This window comes from Theobroma cacao, chromosome 10 (genome assembly GCF_053813885.1).
Source record: "Theobroma cacao isolate CCN51 chromosome 10, ASM5381388v1, whole genome shotgun sequence".
NCBI lineage: Eukaryota > Viridiplantae > Streptophyta > Magnoliopsida > Malvales > Malvaceae > Theobroma > Theobroma cacao.
The window spans coordinates 27,363,817-27,375,073 of NC_142648.1; the positions used below are offsets into that span (position 1 = coordinate 27,363,817).

Below are 11,257 nucleotides of genomic sequence, written 5' to 3' on the forward strand. Positions count from 1 at the left end.
GAGGAAATTGATCTGAATGTTTCTCCAAAAGCCTCAGATTCTGGTGATGAATTGGATCCTGTGAATGTGAATCTGAGAATAAGATTTCTGAAAGTTATAAGGAATTGGATTTTCCACATTGAATCTGTCTTTGTTGACCTCATGTTTGAAATTTACTATATGTTTCCAGGCAATGATGCAGAAGAGAACATTTTCCAAGACTTGAAATCTAAGCTGGAAGATATGATGGAAATCTATCTTGGGATGGTACCCATTTCAGTCTACAAGATCATTTACATGATGGAAAATACAGAAGGGGCAAACCTAGAGGCATTGATGAAAATGATGACAACACTATTGGGTAGTAACGAAGAAATATTATATGAAAAAATGAATTTAAATGATAGGATGGATCAAGCTCATAAAATAATCTTGCGTTTGAGCTCAATGCTGGTTACTGCAGATCTGTCCTATACTCGATTCATAAAGGAGGGTGAATCAGCTACATATGAAAAGCTGCTTTCAGAATCTGAAGAGGAACTCAGAGACATCCAACGGAACATCGATCGGGTAAAGTCAGAACTCAAAATTAAATAGATACAAAGCTGAGAAAGAGTGATTCTTTGTGGGTAAAGTCAGAACATTTTGACTAGGGATACTGATAGAGATAGATATAATTGACCTCTCTGCTTTGCTAATATCATTACCAAATTTGTTTTTCATGAACTTGTTCATTGTAGTTGAGAATGGAAGCAAACATCTTTGCATAAGTGGGACAAATTAAGAACAAAATTGGTAGGTTTTGGATGTATGCCGCATTGGCATGCACTACAGAAATTGTCTAAATTACAATGCTATTACTTCCATTACTTTCTTCTAGATCACTTCAGAAATTAAATCAGTCTAACTATATTGATAAAATATAGAGAAGACAAGCTTCACTTCCATCTTTCATCACTTCAACCAAATCCAAATTAACAATTGCATGTATGAATTTGCTACTTGTCTATAAAGGTGGTCAGTTGATGAGAATTTCAAGTTTCTATCTCTTGCCAAGCCTATCAAAATAAATAGAATAATTTGAATAATTTGATTACATCTACTACTCCATGTAGTAACTTATTGACAATATTCCAAAGTTAGTCATGGCTATTTTATTGCAATTTTGTAGTAAAGATGGAGAAACAAATAAAAGAGAAGTCCCCAAAGGAAAAGATATTGATAAAAGGGAAAAAAATCGATACACAGAGGACCATGTGCAAGTAAGACCAAAGAAGAAGCAAAAGAGATATCAAACTTCATACTTGGATTGGGTTAAGATAAATTAAACATTAAAAAGCTTCTTTTCCCCTCACCAAAGAAAAACATCACACAAAACACAAGGCGCCTCTTTTCTGTCTTTGCTGTTTTGCATAATTAATGTCATTTCATGCAAAATGCAATCTTTGTCTAACTGACCAACTCACCCTTTAATCCAACCATTTTCTTTTGCTTAATGTTTTAGTCACACTCTAGACTCAAGACATAACAGACACCACATACCTATAAGATCTAATCCTACAAACATGTGAAGTTCGAAAACATATATCTTATACAACTAACTAAAGAGTAAAATATTTCTGAAAATATAATGATTCACAAAGCTAAGGCTATCAACATAATTCAAAAGGGATATAATTTGACAATGATCAAAAGTACGTTTCCAATACTATAAAGCTAAGATATCGAGATAAAGGCCTGAATAACTAATTTAAGATAACTAAAAGTTCATAACATTTAAATAATCCTAAAGCAATCCAAATCCACATGCTAGCCTATGAAACGTCAATCCTTGTAATTTCCCACGTGCCTAACCAATTCACAACCTGTGAAATTGTGAGAGAAGGCGTGAATATAACCACTTAATAAGTAACAAACTTCCCTTCAACCCGATTAAGCATGCCCAAAACATTTAAGTCAAAATATCATTAATCATATAAATATCAAAACAAAATTTAGGTAATCTTATTTAAAATCATATTATTCCAAAATTTCATTTCTATATCTTAAAACAAAACATAATTTCACAAATATTCATATTTTTTAATGGTCTCTTGTAACATATTATGACCACACTTAACCTTTGTGGTATAAGTCATAATTATAAACCACAATTAACCCCAATGGCACGGGTCATTATCATAAATTAAACCACAATTAACCCCAGTGGCGTGGGTCATAATCATAAACTACAATTAACATCAGTGACATGAGTCATAAGTTTATCACAAGCAATTATTGACTGCATTAAACATACATCACAAAAACCACTATTCTGAAACCAGTGGAACGATTTGGAAATCGATCTCTAATCTTAAAATACATGTCGACATAGCCAATAATTAACCCTCATTGGCGGGATCATAACATAGCCATACTAGGCGACAAAACGAGACATATTTTTGATTACCCAAATTCACAAAACTGTAATATTCATTTTCATCAAAACACATATCGTGCATATCAAAACATATTCGTTTGAAAAGAAATATTTTATATTTGCATCACAAAGATAATCATATATCATACAGTAAACAAAATCATATTTAGGTTTCAAAATCATAAATCACACTTTACATAATTCACATTCTAAATCTAACATACAAAAATCATACACATACATTTTTACATGCCCAACCCTATTTTAACAAATCATAAGACAAGATATATTATATATAATGTACTAAATACAATTTCACATTTAGGTTAATTTTTAGCATGTGAAAACACCAAAGGGACATCGATCACTTACTTGATTTGTCAAATTCACTTTCAAGTAGCAAATCAGAAATCCTCCTAATTATCTAATATTTCAAGAAAATATAAATAAAAATCAGAACTAAGTTTGCAAACAAATTCGACAAAGCCACTTTCCGTTGACCATTCTAAACACTTAGGGTGTGCAGTAACCTCTATTGCAATTTAAGAACATTTTCGATTAATAAGACAATATATATATTTTTCAACGAATTAATAAAAAAAATAAAATTGAGAATTAAACTTAAATCATAAATACAGTAATGATTTTAATTTTTGATAGAAATATATTATTAATTTTATATTAAAATCTTATTCGTAATTGGTAGACTTGACATCACTTTCTTCCTTGAACCTTTCCTACAACCAACTTGTTGGACCCATACCTCAAGGTAAACAATTCAATACATTTGAAAAAGATTCATTCGAAGGAAAGTTGGGGTTATGTGGATTTCCATTGTCCAAAGATTGCGAAGAAGATGGGACAAGACCACCAGTACCATTATCTGTTGATGACTAATTACAACTTGAAAATGGATTTGGCTGGAAAGTTGTTTTATTGGGTTATGGATGTGGGTTTCTTTTTGGAGCCATGCGATATCTTGGGATCCAAAGGAGATAAACCCAAATGGTTTGTAAATTTCATAGTCTTCTACTTGTTTTTGTTCTATGAAACTCATTATTAATGAATAAGTTATTGAGAAGTGAGGTGTTGGTGGTGTGTTGTGTTGCTTATAAATCTATTGGCATATTTTCTTCATTTCCTCGGCTTAAGTTTCTTTTAATTTGCTCATTATTGAAAGAAACTCTAATAACGCAAATTTTAACATAAATAATAATTTAATTATTTCTTGACAGATAAAACATATCTCAAATCACATTGAGATTGTAAAGTGTCGAATTTAAAATAGTCTTTTTTAAATATTCTAAGAGAGACAAATTCTATTTTTTTGCTCAGTCAATGTAGTGGTTTTCATTAATAATCTGCTTAAAGCAGCAAAGAGTTACAGGCAGGGTGGGACTACCTAGTTCTACCAGCATACATATATGAACAATTTATAATCTCATCCATTTTTAATCAAAGAACTTGATTATTATTTGAACATATAATAATTATTTAAAAATAGATAAGAAAAAGTAGTTATATATAGTATATATAAATATATGAATGTGTGTGAAATTTTGAATTGACGAAAAAAGACAACACCATTTAATATATTTCTAAATCGTCATTCAAAAACATCTTTTATTATAAATTTTAATTTTTAATTTTTATTCATTAATAAAGATTTAATTTATATTGAGTTACATTTTCTAGAGTAATAATTAAGAATAAATATCATCACTAATTAATTAAAGTAGGTTAGCTTCAACAAAAGTTAAAATCCATAAATAAGAATTATGGTAAGAAGACATTTTTCAGCTTTAGACAATGGGAGAAATCAAAGCCTGAAAAGTCATACTATTAGAAAGTAGAGATGAGATGGTTTCACAAATTTGGACAATTTCATAATTTTTGATAAAAACAAAGCTATTTTTCTAATATTCAAAAACTCAAGAACCTTCACTGTCATCTAATCAAACATCACCCCCATGTGATTGAATCAAATAACTTCCCTATATCTAACTGAATCACCGAACCCCCAATCCACATTTGCTCATCAAAACTTTCTAATCTTTCACTCTCTCTCTGGCTATACTGAGATTTCCTTCGTCTTGTTATTGTAAACCTCGTTTCTTGTTTCTTTGATCATCAATGGCTACCCAAGACAGAGACATTCACCAAACACTTGGCCAACTCAATCAGACGCTCTCCATGATTGACCAAAACCTTGACCAAGTAAGCCAAGACAGCAGTACCAAAGTGCTTAATGGGTTGGCAGAGGCAGCAGCAAAACTCAAGGCGAATCAAGAAGATTTGAAGGAGGTTTTTTATGAGTTGCTGACACCATTCTATCAACCCGGTGAAGGTAATAATCACAACCTTGATCTTTCTCAGTTGCAAGATGAGGTTCTTAAAGTGATTGAAACCAAAGGAGAGGATGAGTTGGTAGGTTTAGTTGAAGGTCTTGAAGGGTTAAAGAAAAGAGGGGATGAATTGAATGAGAGAGTCATTGAGTTGATGAGGGATTACGATATAGTGCCAAAATGCAGTGGGATTGAAGAGAGTTATAAAGAGAATAAACCTATGGATCTTGAAAGTCTTGCTTTTACTAAAGAAGATGGAAAAGAGAAGAGTCAAGGGTTAAAGAGAAAATTAGAAATTGGAGACTTTAGCTTCTATGTTGTTGCTACTCAATTGTATGGGTTTCCATGGGATGCTGCAATGGAGATAAAAACGTCTCTAGGGCATAAGGGGCTGGTCAACAGTAATCGTGTATTTCTTGAAGATGAGGATCAAACTGTATTTGATGAAGATTCAGACTTGGATGATGATGGTGAATTGCAGGAAAAAGATGAAGGGGAACTGAAATGGGTTAGAGTCAAGAAACTGAAACAGGTTTTTGAGGAGTTGAAGAAGAAAATTGATCTGAATGTTTCTCAAAAAGCCTCAGATTCTGTTGCTGAATTTGATCCTGTGACTGTGAATCTGAGAATAAGATTTCTGAAAGTGATAAGGAATTGGATTTTCCACATTGAATCTGTCTTTATTGACCTCATGACTGAAATTTACCATGTCTTTTCAGTCAATGAAGCACAAGAGACCATTTTCCAAGATTTGAAGTCTAAGCTGAAACATATGATGGAAATCTACCTTGGGATGGTACCCATTTCAGTCTACAAGATCATTTACATGATGGAAAATCCAGAAGAGCTAAAGCGAAGGGGACTGGTGATAAGGATGGCAAAACTATTTCGAGTTCAGGAGAAAATATTATATAAAAAAATGAATTTAAAACGCAGGATGGATCAAGCTCATAAAATAATCATGCGTTTGAGGTCAATGCTGGTTACTGCAGGTGATCTGTCCTATTCTGGATTGATAAAGGAGGTTGAATCAGGTTCATATGAAAAGCTGCTTTCAGAATCTGAAAAGGAACTCAGAGACATCCAACGGAACCTCGATGTGGTATTGTCAAAACTCAAAATTAAATAGGTACAAAGCTGAGAAAGAGTGATTCTTTGGGGAGGGAGCACAGAAGCCAGAGAAAGGAAGGAGAGACCATGAGATTGGAGATAGGTTAATACAAGTTTGAGTTTCTTACTTACTGCCTTGAGATTGATTTGTTTTTTGTTTTTTGTTTTCCATTTACTTGTTGGTTTACCTGGATTTAAACATAGCTATATAGGCATTGGGATACTGATAGAGAAAGACATAATTGACCTCTCTGCTTTGCTAGTATCATTGTCAATTTTTTTTCTTGAAATTGTTCATTGGATCAGTTTGAGAAATGAAGCAAACCATCTTTGCATAAATGGGACAAATTAACAACACAATTGGTAGCTTTTGGATTTATGCCAGATTGGCATGCATTACAGAAATTGTCTAATTTACAATGCTGTTACTTCCATTACTCTGTTGGAGATCAGCTACGTGTCTATAAAGGTGGTCAGTTGATGAGAATTTCAAGTTTCTAATTTCTTGCCAAGCCTATCAAAATCAAAATTTTATATATTTTATTTTTGTAATGAAGTATTTTAAATTTATTGTTGCATAGACACCTCTTTCATTGATGTAGTCATATTTGTACCTGTGTATAATATTACATTTTGCAATTTGTTTTTCTTGCATCTTACAAAATTATACAAATACGGTAACCTATAATTATATGAAATCTGCATAAGAACATTTAACTCAATGGTAGGTGCATACCATTAAGTCCACTGTTGGGATGCTTATCCATCAATTCTTAACGACCAATTAACATAATGGGATGCATACCATTGAGATTGATTTGTTTTTTGTTTTTTGTTTTCCATTTACTTGTTGGTTTACCTGGATTTAAACATAGCTATATAGGCATTGGGATACTGATAGAGAAAGACATAATTGACCTCTCTGCTTTGCTAGTATCATTGTCAATTTTTTTTCTTGAAATTGTTCATTGGATCAGTTTGAGAAATGAAGCAAACCATCTTTGCATAAATGGGACAAATTAACAACACAATTGGTAGCTTTTGGATTTATGCCAGATTGGCATGCATTACAGAAATTGTCTAATTTACAATGCTGTTACTTCCATTACTCTGTTGGAGATCAGCTACGTGTCTATAAAGGTGGTCAGTTGATGAGAATTTCAAGTTTCTAATTTCTTGCCAAGCCTATCAAAATCAAAATTTTATATATTTTATTTTTGTAATGAAGTATTTTAAATTTATTGTTGCATAGACACCTCTTTCATTGATGTAGTCATATTTGTACCTGTGTATAATATTACATTTTGCAATTTGTTTTTCTTGCATCTTACAAAATTATACAAATACGGTAACCTATAATTATATGAAATCTGCATAAGAACATTTAACTCAATGGTAGGTGCATACCATTAAGTCCACTGTTGGGATGCTTATCCATCAATTCTTAACGACCAATTAACATAATGGGATGCATACCATTGAGATTGATTTGTTTTTTGTTTTTTGTTTTCCATTTACTTGTTGGTTTACCTGGATTTAAACATAGCTATATAGGCATTGGGATACTGATAGAGAAAGACATAATTGACCTCTCTGCTTTGCTAGTATCATTGTCAATTTTTTTTCTTGAAATTGTTCATTGGATCAGTTTGAGAAATGAAGCAAACCATCTTTGCATAAATGGGACAAATTAACAACACAATTGGTAGCTTTTGGATTTATGCCAGATTGGCATGCATTACAGAAATTGTCTAATTTACAATGCTGTTACTTCCATTACTCTGTTGGAGATCAGCTACGTGTCTATAAAGGTGGTCAGTTGATGAGAATTTCAAGTTTCTAATTTCTTGCCAAGCCTATCAAAATCAAAATTTTATATATTTTATTTTTGTAATGAAGTATTTTAAATTTATTGTTGCATAGACACCTCTTTCATTGATGTAGTCATATTTGTACCTGTGTATAATATTACATTTTGCAATTTGTTTTTCTTGCATCTTACAAAATTATACAAATACGGTAACCTATAATTATATGAAATCTGCATAAGAACATTTAACTCAATGGTAGGTGCATACCATTAAGTCCACTGTTGGGATGCTTATCCATCAATTCTTAACGACCAATTAACAAGTTGCCAAATTATTGTGAAGACAAAAAATAGATTCTTAGTCTATTAGAAGGAAAAAAATAGCTAAAAAAATGGCAAGCCCCAATTAACAACCCTTCTCCAATCCCAAACTATTAATACAAGATTGTGAATTTTTCTATTTCTTTCAATCCCCAGGTAGGTAACCAAGCACTCAAATGAGACAATGACAATCTACTAGGACGCCTAGTAACTTATCGTTATACTTCTTTAACAAACAATAAACTAGTTCAACTTGTTTACATGATATGCATATGTTGACTGTAAATGACATGGCATGGGCTGGCTTAGATAATAACAGGCACAGTGCATACTACCAGTGTGATATTGATTGATAAATCCAGACTGTTAAAAACCAAATAAAAATAAATAAGTAAATAAGATGTAAAGAGATCTTCAAGAACATGTAGAATTATATGAAAGAAAAAAAATAGGACATTAGGTACTTAAGTAAGAGAGAATCCATTTAACACTTTTTTGCACATTCAGCTAGTTACCTGAAGTTCTTTAGCGAGGGCAACAACTTCATCCAAGTTTGCATTAGCTTCCTACAACAAACACAATAATACAATTATTGATAGACAATTATCAAAAGTAAAAGGATAGTTGTCAAAACAGTTTAGAAGAACCAGTTCATTTCCAAATCCAAACATTCAAATATTAAAAGCAACTTAAGTACTAACAAAAAATTTATCTGACCTCTAGGGTTTTGCCATCAGGAGCAATGTCCCTGTCATGAAAACACCACCGATCAACTCCAAGCTTGTTTATGAATTCAAAGTTGGCTCTCACTGCAATTTGTTTTAAGGAACAAAAAAGATTACTGCATGTCACAAAATTAGACTTAATCAGAGAAAGGTGGGCAATAACTATCAATCTTACTTCTTCTTTTGGCCATAGCAATGGAATTAGTACCATCTTCCCATGGCCAATACTTAGTGGGTGCACCAAAGGGATCAGCACCTGTCCCACGGAATGTATGCCAAAATGCAACACTAAATCTCAACCAGTCCTACATCATTGATAACTTGTCAGAAACCATGAACATCTTGACAAGTCTCATATAAGTTAAGAATAGAAACCAACCTTCATTTTCTTCCCAAGAATCTCCTCTTCCGCATTGTACCATTTGTATGCCAGTGGATTTTTGCTAGAAGTACCCTGCAGTCAAAATCTCTGTTAAATATCATATTTTTGTATAATTAAGCTATGATAATCACAACTCTGTTCACTTTGAGAAACATATTTCTGATTTCTAATAAAATCTTCCAACAAGAGAAAAATGTAGCGTTTCAGTAATAACAAAGTAAAAAATTACAACCCTTTAAATTTTAATTAACCAACACATGTACATTATTTTGCATATCATTGGGATGTAGCCATCTTTACCTCGTACTTAATTTTGGGAATTCCAGGGAAAAATTCCCCTTCCCAATCATCATCTTCAGCACATTTTCCACCAAGATCAGCAGGGCATGTTTGTGGTACAGCATTCTATGTGCAAAAACATTCCAATTCAGAAAAAAAATAAGAAAGAAGAAAGATAACATAATACAAGCTACATAAAGAACACTATAAAGGAAGATCTTTTACCACTATAAAAGAGACCGCATTCATACAAAGAAGTAACAATAAAATCCTGCCAGCCATATTTTTCTTTTCCAATGTCATGCAAACTAAACCCTGCAAAAACATAACCAACCAAACAAATAAATACTAATACAATAATATCAACTAATAATTATCCAACAAAACAAAAAAAAAATTTTTAAGGATTATCCAACATCATAAATCACATAAAAATGGGTCAAACATCAAACTTTAGACCAAAAGAAAAAATTAAACTTTAACAATGAGAAACTAATAATCTAAGAACAATCAACTCGAAAAGGTAATGAGCAAAATCAAATTTTTGCAGATAGAACAAAAAAAAATCTGTTTTTCTTTTTTCTGATGAATACCCATCATCAGATATCAGACAAAAACAACAACAGCATACAAAAAAATTGAAAATTTTGAACCATACCCATCATCGGAAATCGCATGAAAAATCAAGGGTCATTCTCAATTTTTTTAAACAAAAATAAAAACCCAAGCTGATATATAGAGAACTTACAGATTGAAAAACAGAGCAGGGTTTTTGAAAAGGAGGAGAAAAGAGCTGACGAAGAGTGGAAGAGACTCCGTATTTATACGTAAGTTGAAGAAAGAGTATCGGATTAGAAGGGTGTTAAATTGTAATTATTTTCAAAATGATTTTCAAGTGATTCTTTTGGATAAGGATAGGTACATTGCGTCACCATGTGTAAGTCCTTTTTTAATAGCTATTAATTAGGAAATTATTAGGTTTTTTTTCCTTTTTTAAACACTAATAAATAACATAAATAAAGATAAAAATATATTATAAAATTTATATTTAATATACCTTCATGACTTTATATCTTTCAAATAATCAAATGTTATGATTTTGTTAATAAATAAATTTAAATGCTAAAAATTTTAAAAATAAATATTTATAATTTTTAATTAATATTTGATTAAATAATAACGTATACATATTATACTTAAATAGTACATTAAATATAAATTTATATTTTATTATATCAAAAAATTATTGATAATTTAATATATTTCCTATTAGGAGTCGAATTTTTAAATTATGCAATAAATATAAACTTCTAACATATTCATCCTTCTCTTCTTATGAATTTATTTAAATTAAGAAATAAAATTATTTCTATTTAGTACTAACTTCGTTTGACACAAACACTATGAATTGTTCTTTATTGTAATTTTCTTTAACACACACACTTATTATTTATATTTTTATTATTAAATTAAATATTTAAATGTAAACATAATACCTTTCATTATTTTATATTTTTTTATTACATTTAATATTTGTGAAAAATAAGAAAAAAATAAAGAAATCCGATGAACCATCTCTTTCAACCCTTTAGACTAAGTTTTCTATGAGATAACAACATACACGTATGTCTCACGTGGCAGTTTCCTATTTTGTTAAATTTCCTTAGCTAAAGTTGAATTTCTTATCCAATATGGTTGAAACAGTACTTTATAAAGAATTTATGTTTTGAATTTTCTTTATTTTTTAAAAAAAATTGGAATATATAATTAATTACTCACCTTTGTTTCAAGTTTATTACCATTATTTAGAATTATTTTTTTTTATAATTCAACAGATTATTTAATCGATTCAAAATTACTTATTGTAAAATCAAATAAACTAATCAA

General features: G+C 30.8%; 1 protein-coding gene across 3 annotated transcripts; it reads right to left on the reverse strand.

The window, feature by feature from the left end:
* Positions 1-998: 998 nt before the first annotated feature.
* LOC148760551 (xylose isomerase-like) lies at positions 999-10,274 on the reverse strand. Of its 3 annotated transcripts, XM_088802622.1 has the most exons (9): positions 10,119-10,274; positions 9,596-9,685; positions 9,392-9,496; positions 9,089-9,163; positions 8,885-9,014; positions 8,702-8,793; positions 8,500-8,550; positions 2,771-2,822; positions 1,461-1,844 (listed from the first exon to the last, which is right to left on the reverse strand). In XM_088802622.1, exons 2-9 carry the CDS (start codon positions 9,671-9,673, stop codon positions 1,804-1,806), a joined length of 624 nt encoding a protein of 207 aa, XP_088658748.1. In that variant the 5' UTR covers positions 9,674-9,685; positions 10,119-10,274; the 3' UTR covers positions 1,461-1,803. The 3 variants fall into 3 exon arrangements, with proteins under 3 accessions (XP_088658750.1, XP_088658748.1, XP_088658749.1); XM_088802624.1 differs by lacking the exons at positions 1,461-1,844; positions 2,771-2,822 and adding an exon at positions 999-1,037; XM_088802623.1 differs by lacking the exon at positions 2,771-2,822.
* Between the last annotated feature and the right edge of the window lie 983 nt (positions 10,275-11,257).

Bases quoted from the DNA above. Each gene is read 5' to 3' on its own strand.
- LOC148760551 (XM_088802622.1), bottom strand. From the start codon at position 9,673: ATGACATTGGAAAAGAAAAATATGGCTGGCAGGATTTTATTGTTACTT. The intron at 9,497-9,595 runs GTAAAAGATCTT...TTTTGCACATAG, and splicing joins ATGCGGTCTCTTTTATAGTG to AATGCTGTACCACAAACATG. The intron at 2,823-8,499 runs GTAACTAGCTGA...TTGAAATATTAG, and splicing joins CCCTCGCTAAAGAACTTCAG to ATAATTAGGAGGATTTCTGA.